The sequence below is a fragment of the Parambassis ranga genome, chromosome 12 (genome assembly GCF_900634625.1).
Source record: "Parambassis ranga chromosome 12, fParRan2.1, whole genome shotgun sequence".
NCBI lineage: Eukaryota > Metazoa > Chordata > Actinopteri > Ambassidae > Parambassis > Parambassis ranga.
The window spans coordinates 8,434,096-8,447,537 of record NC_041032.1 but is presented as its reverse complement, the minus strand read 5'-3'; the positions used below and the strand labels follow the sequence as shown (position 1 = coordinate 8,447,537).

The 13,442-nt window shown below is 40.5% G+C and overlaps 1 protein-coding gene across 2 annotated transcripts in view; it reads left to right on the top strand.

The window, feature by feature from the left end:
• rai14 (retinoic acid induced 14) overlaps positions 1-10,437 on the top strand; it is a 30,357-nt gene extending 19,920 nt beyond the window's left edge. The window contains exons 7-22 of one of the 2 annotated variants that reach the window (XM_028417202.1): positions 165-235; positions 2,822-2,928; positions 3,010-3,194; positions 3,607-3,632; positions 3,970-4,056; positions 4,415-4,504; positions 5,084-5,218; positions 5,688-5,789; positions 5,930-6,652; positions 6,741-7,210; positions 7,293-7,461; positions 7,542-7,709; positions 7,999-8,019; positions 8,089-8,157; positions 8,252-8,317; positions 8,572-10,437. In XM_028417202.1, the coding sequence (XP_028273003.1) occupies positions 165-235; positions 2,822-2,928; positions 3,010-3,194; positions 3,607-3,632; positions 3,970-4,056; positions 4,415-4,504; positions 5,084-5,218; positions 5,688-5,789; positions 5,930-6,652; positions 6,741-7,210; positions 7,293-7,461; positions 7,542-7,709; positions 7,999-8,019; positions 8,089-8,157; positions 8,252-8,317; positions 8,572-8,658 (2,576 nt within the window). In that variant the 3' untranslated portion in view covers positions 8,659-10,437. Of the gene's footprint in view, positions 1-164; positions 236-2,821; positions 2,929-3,009; positions 3,195-3,606; positions 3,633-3,969; positions 4,057-4,414; positions 4,505-5,083; positions 5,219-5,687; positions 5,790-5,929; positions 6,653-6,740; positions 7,211-7,292; positions 7,462-7,541; positions 7,710-7,998; positions 8,158-8,251; positions 8,318-8,571 lie in introns of both variants that reach the window. The other variant, XM_028417201.1, reaches the window with a different exon arrangement.
• The last annotated feature ends 3,005 nt before the right edge of the window (positions 10,438-13,442 follow it).

The following is a 13,442-nucleotide window of genomic DNA, read 5'->3' as shown; positions in this document are numbered from 1 at the left end:
GTCTCAGGATCCAGAGTGTTAAATATATTGTACACTAAGTGCAAAATATACTGCAAGATTACGTTTGAGCTGGAATTTTATTTTGATATAATCATCAAATTTAGGCTCAATCAAACACTAAGGTTTTAAAATTATCCCAATAATGCTTGTATTTGTATCCTCAGCTGCCAGTGGGAATATCCAGATTGTCCAATTGCTGTGTGAACACAAAAGTCCCATCAACCTAAAAGATGCAGTATGTACTTTTGTTATTACTTCCACTTTATCCTCCCCAGACTTATTTTTCCTGGCATGATAGTAACGAGCTCAGAACCAGACTGAAGACCACAAAAATGCTCCATTTAGTCTCATTCATATCACTGTTCTGTGATATTTCCAGGGAGGAATTTCTTGAATTTGTTTGAGGACTGCTTTGGACAGCAGTGTAAAACGGTTAACTGTACCTCAAAATCTAGACTGATTGCTGTTATTTTTCATAGCTGTTAACCTACAGTATGAAAACCATTTCCATTTTGTTTGTGTGCTCTTGTTAGATTAATACCGCACATTGCGTGAGGTAGAAGGTCAGTGTACTGTGGGAACTCTGTTCCCTAAGCCGCAGACATGTGGTCTCCATTGCAGTGACGCACCATGCTTGTGGTTTTTCCCGGGGTGTGTAAGCATGAAATTATGTGTGTGCTTCGAGTTGTCTGTAAAGGGAGAAAGTTAAAGAAAAGGTGATTGATATGTTGATATTTGTTTCATTAGGATGCCAATGCTGTCTTAAGTTTACTTCTGTCCCATACTGGACAGAAGACAGACTAAAAGATACCACAGCTAGCTGGGTACCCCCTTAAAGTCTGAAATGCTGATATGAAGTGTTTTATCTATGATATTCACATCCCCTGTAGAAAACCTTAAAAAAATAATGCAGTCAGTGCTTTTAGGAGATTATAAGCAATATGTTTTACAGTTTTTACATGTAACATGACAGACCTATTGTCATAGTTTTGCTGGTTTCTGATAAAACAGGAGAAAGTCTTATGTTGCTTATATCGAACAGCCTTTGGTCTTACTGACCTAATCATCTGCAAATGTGCATGGGAGGTTTGAGAAGTTCTTTCCTTTAGTGGACATGCCGACTGCAAACCTCAAAGTTGTCTGGAACATATTGCTCATTCATTCGGATGTGTTTTTACGCAGAGTATATCATGCCAGCTTGTTAGCCTTGGGCTTGCAGTATGCTGTATCTGTACCTGATCTATATTCGTTTTAAATAAATACAAGGCAGGATCTAGAAAGAAACTAAGTAACATCTGCCAGGTCAAACATATGTTGGACAAAGAATGTTTATATAAAAATCATGTAAGTGTAAACCTTAATTCTGCTCAGAGACAGTGGTAATTATGTACTATAAAACTTAACAGACACAACATGGCCTTGTAATTTTCTTGCATCCCTGTGGAAGGAATGGAAGGCAAGACTGTATTTACTGCTTTTTTATTTTACACAGGGATGCTTCAATATGATGCATGGTATACATTAAGCTGGCCACTTGTATATAAAATAGATCTGCCATGCTCCATCTGCAGAGGCTAAAGTAGCTAAAGTCAGGCCATGAGGGAATATTTAAGGTCCAGTTAATATAATAGATGTTGGATTCAACATGCTGTTTTTTGAAATCAATAGTTAAGATTTAAAGCCAATTTTGATTTGGCAAATGTCTGGATGCAGTGTTGTTCCATGTAGAATTGCTTTAAACTTTAAACAGGGTCATGGTTTGTCATGATCAGCAGGCCTCCTCAGCTCCAACACTAGATACTTGCCCCACTTCAACTCTGCCAAGGTTTTACCCTGTTGCCCAAATTCGGATAATCTTGGCTTTAAATAACTGACAGCATGACAGCAAGTCGTAAACACAAGTAAAGCATTAATACACCTGTGCAGCCTCATACATCCACACACACATTGAAGCTATTATGCACAGGGGAACAGAATTACTTTTGTCTTAGAGATTCCAGAGAACCTGAAACACAGACTGAGCAGAGCAGACATGTGGCTGTTAAAGTCTTTAGCTGAACTCAGAGGAACCAGGAACATAGTTTTGTTCTCTGTGGTGCGTGGAAACGGCAGCCTTGTAATATAAAACACACAAGTATGCTGACACACTTTGCAGTTACTTCACATTCTTTTACTTTTTTCAGTGAAAATGACTTTTTGTTTCATTGTTAATGATCTGAAAGCTCTGTAGAAAGCATTGTTCTTCACTGTGAAGTCAGTTACTTGATTATTCAGCACTATTGTCCTGGACTCAGGAGTCCCTTTAAGCCTGGACACCACCCTCAACAATCTTAGCCAATCGACTGTTTAGCTTGGACTTGGGTAATAGAAGGTTGAGGTTAGGTTAAAGGTCATACTTGGGGTTAGGATCCATCAATCCTGCTGGAAAATTGTGGCATGAAATACAGCTGCAGTCTGTCAGCTATGTGCAGTCAACCACTGAGTTCATTCATTTAAACGGCAGTTACATCATTTGGGGATTTTCCCTTGCTCATATTTCACTTATATTAAAACACCCAGCACTGTAGAAAGAAGAACAACTTTGGACTTTCTGTTTATCTATTGGGAAAATCATTTACAGTAGGAGACATTCAGTCCATTTTCACATGGATCTGAGATTTCTCTCACCACACAGATACAGATAGTTACCATACTCCCTGTCAAGGCCCACATCCCAATGTCATAATGATATGTTGCCTGTGTGTGTGCCCTTATGAATGTGTTAGTTTGTCCTGCTTCAGCCGTGGTCATATCTAATGCCTTTATATTGCCTGTTCCAAAGGATGGTGTCACATCCTTGCTGTTGTCAGCCAAACATGGTCATGCTGAAGTTTGCAGCACTTTGCTGGACTGTGGTGCTGAAATCAACACTTCTGACAACACTGGCAGGTAAAAACAGAAAAAACAAAAATGCACGTATTGGTTATTCTTTTGTTCATCAATACATACCTGGGTCCATCTGTTTTGTAGGACAGCCTTGATGCTTGCAGCAGAGTCTAATGCAGTCTCTGCTGTCGAAGTCTTCGTTCGGCGAGGAGCAGACCTGGCAGCTGTGGACTTAGAAGGCCACGATGTTGTACACTACATCAAGCTGTCAGGCAATGCTGAAGCCAAAATTGCTCTCATGGCTACACTTAACAGACACCCAGTTTCAGGTAAGGGCTACACTGCACACCTTATCTTATAGTTAACATGAGTACTTTACTTGATCACAAAATTGCTTGTTTTTTTTTTATCAAATAGTGGTTGATCCTGCCTTGTCCAGTTTTCCCACCTCAGATGTAGTTGGTCCTTAGATCGTTTTTTATTACAAGATGAACAATACAATATAAACACATAAAGGCATTGCCTCTATGTACTCCTCTAGTTTCAACAAAGCCAACACTGCCATCTGCAGTACCACTCCTGTAATTGCCAGGTTTTTTTTCAGATGATTTGTTTTTCAGACCTGTATGCAGTGCTCTATAAACGATACCCTGCAGCAGACATGTAACATATTCAAAAAGGTCTGGAATTATTAATAGATTTAATTTTTTTATTTTTGGTGTCCTTCCATTTTTTTGACAGATTCCAAATGTCCAAGAAGTCCACCGGTAAGACACTATTCTCATTTTTCACTACTTTTTATACCACCAATCAAGTGTGAAGAGTGTATACCTCTAAATATGTTTGTATGACAAGATGATTCATGTGAAAAAGAGCTAAAATAATGAATGAAAGCTTGAATAGTGTAGCTACACATCAACTGCTCCTGTGTTGTGTAGTATGAAATTTCCTAAAATCTGTTAGTTTTCTATTTTTGAAAAACAATTCTTACTGTAGCACTCATTGATCAACTTCCCTCTTACTAACCAGCACTGATCCCCCCACCTTTCTGTTTCTCTCTTTTTGATGCCTTCTTCACTCTGCCTCTTTCCGCTGGCTCCTCAGCATGATCAAGTAGCTAAGCTAAGTGATGAACGGATCACAACTCCCAAAAAACGAAAAGCACCTCCACCTCCTATTAGCCCACTGCAGGTAAAAGCATGTCTCTCTGTGTATCTGTCAGCTTGTATCAGTGTGCCACTCTTTGTATTAATATGAATGCATGTCTGCAGTATATTCCTAAAATGAGTAGTCCAATCTACAGTATGTGAGTATAGTCTAAAAGTTTTTGTGTATGTACAGATTACTGAGTTTCTCAATTACTGTTTTTTAATTTATGTTTTGATATTTTGTTTTTCTAAGATCTAAATATGTCCTTTGTTTCTATGCAAACAGATTGCAAACACATGTGTCAGGAGGTTTACGTTTTAGAGCTCAGGAACAAATGAGTTTTAGTTTTTAAAGACATCATATACAGAAAAAATAATCCTTAAACATAATCCTTCCTCAGAGCTCGGGACCGTCCTCTCCTTCTGTCATTACATCTACTGGAACTCCTGCATCTAACAAAAGTGACACTCCCAAGAGTTTCAACTACAAGGTACGACAAGAAGGCTGCTAGGGTGGTTGTGGCCCAGGTGGTAAGAGTGGTTGTCTACCAACCATAAGATCAGCAGTTCAACTCCCCACCATGTCTATGTGTTGATGTGTGGGGTATATGCTTAGATATAGAAATATTTTTTAGTAGAATGCTCTATATACATATACAATTTTACTTAATTTAGCATTTATGTCCGATGTCAATCAAAGGGGGTTTTGAGAGTATCCAGGGAAAAGCATGGGAAACATACTAAAAACATAAAAAACACATACAATCCACTATAAACAGGTAGTTCTTTAGGCTGGATTTAAAAGTAGTCAGCATTGTGTTTTGCTTTGGTTCCACACTTGAAGACTGCATAACTACTGTTTAGATAAGACTCTTGGAACAGGATTTACTCTCCAACACAGGCAGCCACATTTAGGATCAGTTGAAGCTTTTTGTTTGTGGTCATTGACCTGTCACTTCATTGACATCATATACCAGGTTTTCTTACCTTTTTTATATGCTTTTCTCTTTGGTGTCTGTTTTCTTCCTTCCCGCCACTCCTTGCTTCATTCTCCTCCCCTTTTTTGAAAGGAGGATGAGATTCGAGGAGCAGCTTTGAGAGAGGAGGTCGAGAAGCTTCATGAGGAGAGAAACATGTTGCTGGAGACAATCGAAGACCTGAAGCAGACGGTGGACACAGCGACTGGTCCTGAGCTGGATATAAAGGTAAAAAATGACACAGATAAGCAGGTTTTAAACCAGGTGTGTTAAAGGAGTGGGACAACAATAATGGCATCAGAGTAAAAGTACACTGGCATACATTCACTATGTTCATGCTGTAGAAACAAACTAATTTACTAATAACTAATTTAAGAGTTCCAATGTGAAGAAAACATGTTATAGATTTTTATGTTGGCAATAATGCACATAGTGGATATTTTGACTTTCATCTTAAATAACTTTGTATGTATGATAAACTTACATAAAGAACCTGTTCATTTTAATTAACACTTAACTTTTTGTTTAGTTCAGTTATCTGACAAACAACTGAACTGTTTAACCTTCAGCATTTTTAAAGGAGGTCTAACCTAAGCTCAAGACGTGTCAGGACTTGTGTTGTTTTTCAGAAGGTAGCTATTGGTCCTTAACACTGCCTCTATGTGGCATGTTAATGTATGTGTGTCTGTGCTGGCAGGTCGAGCAGAGTTTTACAGCATCTGCAGCTCTGGTTTCTGCTCTGCAAGCCAAGATTACTGCTCTTACATTGGAGAACCAGCAACTTGCAAGCAAGATTAAGGTATGTAACCCTTTCATTCATGTGCAAGGGTTTTGCCAAAAAACGTTACTAAACATACTCAAAGGAACATTAGTACACTATGTATTTAAGACAAAGCAAGTGAGGAAGTCATGATTACCTCTGCAATCTTTGCCTCACAGAAACATCCATGCCTCCAAGCAAATGAGGACCTGAAGGATGCCAGTCGTCCTGACAGCATGGCCTCCAACTCCTCCTTCCACTCTACCCAGGATGAGTTTGATCCTCTGCCTCAGGTCCCTTCCACCACCCAAGAAGAAGGGGAACACCACTCTGTAATGCTGGAGGAAGAGGAGAGTGAAGGAGGGAGAGGAGGGAGCAAAGAGGAGATCAGACTGTTGAGACAGGCACTTGAGAGTGTTCAAATAAAACTGCTTGAAACAAGGAAGGAAAACCGATCACTTCAGGCTCAGCTGAAACCTGAGCGAAGCAGAGAGAGAGAAGAGGATGAAGCCATCAGAGAAAAAGGAAGAGAGGAAGAGTTGATAGAGAGTCTAGCTGAACTGCAGGCAAAGCTGACAGACACCCAAGAGAGATACCACCAAGCTGTGGAGGAAGTAGACAACCTGAGAACACAGATGGGGAGGGCAGACAGTGATCTTAGAGAAAAACAGGAGGTCGGCAGACGTTCATCATCCACACTTGAACAAGAAGTAAAACAGCTGAAGGCCCAGCTCATCCAATCAGGATCTGAGCAGAATAAAGCAGTTCAGCAAATCAGGCAGCTGGAAGAGGAACTGAAGAGGACAGAGGAAGAAAGATGCATTGTTAAGGAGAAAGAACAGAGGGCAGCAAAGATTGAGGAGCTGTACAAGGAGGCACAGGAGGAAGTCAGGGTGCTCCAGGTAATAATAACATCCTTTTTGTCTACTTGCATCTTTAAATATTGTCTCATTATTGACTCAATCTCTACTATTCCTTCCTGTTCTCTAGGAGGCTCTGAGGGGCACAGTGCCTGTTGAAGCTGCAGCCAAAGACTTTGAAGAGATGAAGGCTGAGCTAAATGAGGTTATTGCAGGGCTGCAGCGTCGCTTGCTAGAGCTCTCACACTCTTATAGTGAAACCAAGAGTCAGCTGAGTGCTGCTCACAAAGAGCTGGCTGAGAGCAGCGCAGCCTCATCCTCCTCCTCAGAGCAACAACAGGTTCAGGTCCTGAACAGTAAGGTGGAGGAACTGCAGGCATCGCTAGCTGAAGCTGAGAAAAAGTACAAAGATGCTCAAGCGAACATTTCACTCCTGAAGCAGGAGGCAGAGGCTCAGGCACAGAGCTCTGTGGCCCTTGCCGACCACACACAGGTTATGTCATCTCTTGGAAATGCCATCAAAGAGTTGGAAAGCGAATTAGAAGCCTTGAGAGAGCAGCTGCATGAGAAAACCATGCAGGTGGAGGCTCTTCAGACCAGGTGAGTAGAGCTTTTTGCATGAAACAACTGCACTTCAGCTATAGCTGGTACCACATAGTTATTGTGTGTCTTTCAAAAACAGGTTGACAACAGAGAAAGACGTCACAACAGATGACTCAGTATCCTGTGTGGAGCATGAGACAATGCGAGAGCAGCTGGAGGGCAAGGTGAACAATCTGACGCAGCTCCTCCAGGGGGCACTGAGGAAGCAGGATGAGATGGCTCTGGAGGCTGCTGGTGCATGGCAAAAGGTGGGAGGAGAATACAAATCTAGATATTCACAGAGAGGATCAAACATTTACCTAACTAACCTCTTTTATCTATCCACCAGGCACGGGACAATCATGCAGAGCTGGAAGCTCTGCAGGAGCTGGTGATGTCAAGGGAGAAGGAGAACCAGACATTAACCTCCAGACTGGCCGAGTCGCAGGATGCTGTGTGTCAGCTCAAGCAGCTGGTGGAAAATCACGTCGCCTCTGAAAGAGAAAAGAACAAGAGGGTCAGTAACAAGCTGGTAGATTATAGGATAAGCTCCCTTTGGACATACAGTACATTTACAGTCATGTTCAAAAATCATCAAAGTCATGTTGCACAATTTCAAGCAAGCTTAAATGTACAGACACATAGCCTCACTTGCTCCTAGAATGCACTGGTATACAGAGGAGTTCATGGTTGCTCAGGTCCCGTGGCTGCAAAACAAGCCCAAATAATCACCACTCAACCAATGTGCTTCTTAACAGTGGGTATGAGAGCACATACATTAACCTGTTTTTTTTGTCTCCTTTCAGATAGATGATCTGTCTCGGGAGGTAGGGAAACTAAAGGATGCCTTAAACAGCCTGTCACAGCTCTCATACAGCTCATGTTCCCCTTCCAAGAGGCAGCAGCAAAACCAACAGCTGGAGACGATGCAGCAACAAATCAAACAGCTGCAGTACCAGCTAGCTGTAAGATTTATTCCACTCATCTTTGAATAAAATGTAACCATTTTCAAGCCTAATGTAAATGTACTTTAAATACTAATACAGTTTTATTCTGTAGGAGTCAAAGAAGCAGCACCATGAAATAGTGTCAGTCTACAGAATGCACCTCCTCTATGCTGTTCAGGTATTTTACTTTTTTTTTCCTCACAAATCCTTGTCAGTGGTAACTTCTAAAGGGTTAGTTCACCCAAAATATGACAAATACAAAGATTTTGTCTCCCTACATTAGACAGTGGTAGTGGCAATATTACTTTAATGTACATTTTTTAATCGTCATCTACCCAGATCTTACATCAATAATGAAAATAATTCATGAATATTTAAAATAATTCTATTTTAATCTGGTTGATTCACTGAATCTGTGCTTTGTTATGATAGGGTCAGATGGATGAGGATGTGCAAAAAGCCTTGAAGCAGATACTGATGATGTGCAAGATGCCAAGCCAAGCCAAGGAGGCCTGCTGAGGGCTCACTAGGAACAGTTTCCCAAAAAGCATGTTGTCTTTGAAGAAAAGTGATCACAGGACAGCCCTGACACATGGTGCCTCTGGATAAACCCTAAGTATTTCGTTGTTATAAGGAAATGGTTTACAAAGATGTGTTCATTGCCTTTTGCAAATGTCATTTTGACCCAAGTACACCTGGTGCTAACACGTGATCTGCTCCTGGACATCTCAACTGGATAAAAAAGGCATTATATTGCAAGGTGTAAATAGAAGCATAACACAACAAACACCAGTTCAATCCTTACACCAGTGTGACCCTCCAGATGGATAAATTCTAACACCTGGTGTCTTTTCCTAACCCAAGCAAGTCTGCCAAAAGCTACAGGTAGCAAAGTTAAGCTAAGCCAACAGAGCAGCCGAAAAATGATCACATGTTCAGATCTCATGTTCATACCAGGTATAAATGGGACTTAAAGGCCATCGATGTTACAATGGAAAATGTTTTTGGGGAACAGCCCAGCATTCTGTACCAGCCAAATGTTTAAAGTACATGTTAACAGTACACTGAAAATGTGCACTCACCTTAAAAATCAAATGCAGTTGCACATGTGTAATTTGAACCTGTGTGTTTACTTTGTGTGTGCTCTAATCAGTTCAGTGAGGTTCTGTTACAATGTGCGCTTAGAAAAACAACAGTTGGCGCTGCTGTTCTAAGTATCTATTTTATGATACAACAGTGTTAGTATTATTTTATTTCTCCTCTAAATGTTTCATGTTGTCTATGTTTTCCTGATGCAATCTAAATTATTTGTGCCCTCAGAACAATGCATGTGCCCAGGTCCAAAAATCCCACAGATTGTTTAGTTTTGGCCACACTTCTATGAAGAAAAAGATTCTATTGCGATTTTCCTACCAGGCAAAGAAGCGTAAAATATATATTTTACTGAATTGTATGTGATGTTTTCTAAGTAACTGTACTTAGAGTGTAATAGCTGTGTTTTTACTGGCCTTGTGTGTTTTGTGTGGTTCTTTTTCCTCAAGTATAACAACGCACTATTTCTTCTACTGTCACCTCAGTAATAGTTGTTTTTCCTGTTATACATATTTCACAGATAATTGTCTAACATTGTTTACTGTAGTAAAAACAAGCATTTTAACTGTAACAAAACAGTATGAGCGCAATACTTTGACTCAGAGGACAGTAAGACTTTTACTTCTTCCTCTCGTCTCATCTTACAGTGTGGTGTTTGAACGGTATATAAATCATGACTGACATGAGGTTTCTCCTGACACGTGCCTGTAATCAGACAGTATTCTTTCTGGCTATACATGATCTTCACCTGGCTTCCTTCCACCACCTTATTAATTTATTTGCATTTTCTCGTCAGTGCTTTTTGTAGGTACAGAACAGGTTTCATTTAGAGGCTTCTAAACTGTTTCACACCACACTCCTCTGCCTTACTGCTGTTTCTCTCAAAGCCATATGCACTTAGAGATCACCTTACTTCTCTGCGGTGTCCAGCATACACACTGACACTGTGTAACTGAAGGCACATTAAATGAATTTGTATCTTGTTTTTTCACACCTGACTGAGATCTGTTTGAATTTTTGTGTGTCTTTATAGGTTCTAGGGTACAGTGTCATCAACCACTTTATTTTTTGTCTCTAGGCTTTGACTGAAATGTTTTATATTGAGAAAGGGAAAACAAACAGCTTCGGTTGTTTCTTTACTAACAGTTTTGTAGTGACAAGAAAAAAATGTCTGTTTGCCCACTTTAATAAATGTAAAAAATACTATGCGGTTATCCGTTTGTGTCTATCTGTTATAAGAGCATTTAAATTATACAATCTTTTAGTCTGAAGATATTATGTGCTGCTTTGTTTCATGTTGGATTAAGTACAGAGTTGCAGTTTTTTTCCCATTAAATACAACTTTTTTTCCTCTTACTGCAGTTTACCATGCAAGTCATGGCTGGTAGTGCATTTCTCCTGTTACATGCAGTTATGTTCCTACAAGAGAAAAAATATCAAATGCTTTGGTAATACTGTTTCATCCATCCATCCATGTTCTTAACCTGCTTTGTCCTGTACTACAGGGTGACAGGGAGCCTAGCCCAGCTGTCAATGAGCAAGAGGCGGGGTACACACCTGACAGGCCGCCAGTATGTTGCAGTACTAACACATAGGACAGACAACCAGTCATGCTCACACCAATAGGCAACATGTAACGTTCACAATAAAAGGCCACAAGCAGATTCGAACCAGAAATCTTCTTGTGAGGCAATAGTGCACCACCAGCGCACTCAAAGCTTTAATCAAAATGGCATTTCTTAAGTGCATGTTTGATTTCTGCAATTAAGATTCAATCTTTGTAACAGACTGGTAAATCCTTCCATTCCCATAACCCAAGAATATTTTGAGGTTTTAACAGAGAGAAAACATATTCCTCCCATATCAGCTTGTTGAAATATTTTCACTGTCTGCCAACACTGTATTCACACGAGAAATTCCAGCTCTCAACAATCATCAAGCTTTCCAACACTAACATGTTACATGATTCAGAGCCATATGTCTGTTATAACAAAGAATTTGTGTAAGTTGCTTTGGTTATTTAGTAAAAAACAAACAACAAAAAAAAATCAGAAGAACAAGACTGGACAGACAATAAATGACCACTAGATGGCAGCATTTGTCAACACTTGCTCTCACTGCTCACAGTGTGAGTGGTCTCTTCTCGCAGATATAGGAAACAGCAAAAAAAATAAACAAATTATTAAATAAATGAGACTGCTTGATCACTCTGAAGCTGAGAACTTCTGTTGATGACACCAAACAAGGGGATATCTGTTGGAACTCTGATGCTACTCATGGGAACTCACTGTCAGGGTTTTTCCCCTTAAATGTGTCATTCTGCACAAGCATTTTCTTGATCATCCTCCAACATCAGCAAAAGAAGCACACACTTCAGACTCTGTAGCCCTAAAAAATATCAAATGCATTGTTTGTTTTCCTGTTGGCTAGGCCACACCATCCACCATGTCAACACTCCGTCCACCCTCAATGTCCACTCAGCTTTGGCCCTTTAGAAGTCCTGCCAGCCTGACTCAGAGTAATTTATCCACTGTTCTGTTTCCTCTAATCGGTGGCACAACCACTTCGTTTCCTGCCCTGGCTTGGTGTTCTGCCCGCTGGGCAAACACACACACTCACACACACACCTCTGCCTTTACACGACAACTTCCTGTCAATCTTGCTTTCCCACACGTTTTGCCCTCAGGCCTTGGGGGTTAGTGCAGAGAGATCTGGTGCTGTGATTCTAATCCAGTTAGGGTCTATATTTGTCAGGCATCCTGGGCAGCAGAAAAATCTCAAAGTCTGGAGTGTGTAAGTGACAGGATGAACTCTGCTCAACTTGAATGTTTAATGTCAGGATATCTGACAAGGATGGAAAAGAAATGACCCTTTCAAACGTTGTTTGAATAAGATTAAATTAGTATTTGTTGTTTCAGGGTTTTTTTTTTTAGGTAATTTCCAATTTTATATATAATTTGAAATTTAGCAGTGTACACTGCTGAACTGAAAGTTCATTGATTTAGCCCATATAATGGCAAATCATCATCATCATCTGAGACCAAACCCTGAGGAGCCTCAAAGCACAAATCAGGTCTACATGGAGTTAATTATGCAGATGTAATTATACAGATGTTCAAAGATGAACTGTGTCTAAAAAAGACAATTCAGAAATGACATGTGGCGGAGAGGAGTTCAGATGATGCTGGGAAGTCATAACCAAAGGTCAATGCCCAGGAGAGGAAGGCAGCTGAACGAGCCTATTCGGGGAGGAAATGAGAAGAGTTTGTGGCCAGGAGAAAAAAACATGGAGAAGCAGAAGTTGCAGATCAGGAGAGAGGGACAAGTGTGTATGTTGAATCACTGGGAGGATGACTAATCTGCCACCGACACACTCCTCCTGAAGCAGCGCGCAAACGTGAATCAGCTGCCAGAAGCCTGAGAAGGAAGCTGCTGATGAAGAGGTCAGCCTCTGAGTTTTCTTGACAACCATGTCTTACTATTGATTAACAATGGCCGCAATAAAGTTGTGCAGTTTCAGCTGCCACATCGCCTCTGTTACAACATTTTTTAAATTTTCTATCCGTGACTTTTCTAACTATTTGTTTAGACTGTGTATTTCCGACTAATCAGGGGTTGTGTGCTTAGTAAATATTGTTGAATGGCTTCTTGCTCATGTGCGTCATAAGCCGTATGCTTGCTCTCAGCAAGCTGTCCTGTGATATCTGCTCAAGTGTCGGTACTTGTGTCTGCCTGTTGTGTGTGCAGTTCCTTCCTGCTGTTGTGCTAATGAAGTATTTCTGAACATTTTTAGCTGCTATTAGAGACATCCAAACAACAACCCTTTTAGTTTGTGTTCAGAGATTTCTTCTACATGTGTGTCAAACAGCAAAGCGTGGTGACGGAGCATCACTTTCCCTACCAGGAATTACTGTACATCTGTACATGAAAAGATGTGCACACAGCAACATGTGTCACTGTTGTGGATGTCATAACATTTTCCTATGGTGGGAAATTACAGTAATCTGTGCACCATGTCGTTTGATGCATCAATGACAGTGTAAGCATCAGTCGATCGATCGTCCAGGCTGATGCAGCAGATTCACTGCTGTCAGCAGAAGATATCTGCTATGTTTTGTTCACAGAGGCAGATGTTAACAGCCCTGACTGCAGGATAAGTCATCAACATTTTTTCATTGTTTTCCAAGATACGGCACTAGATCAATTTACAA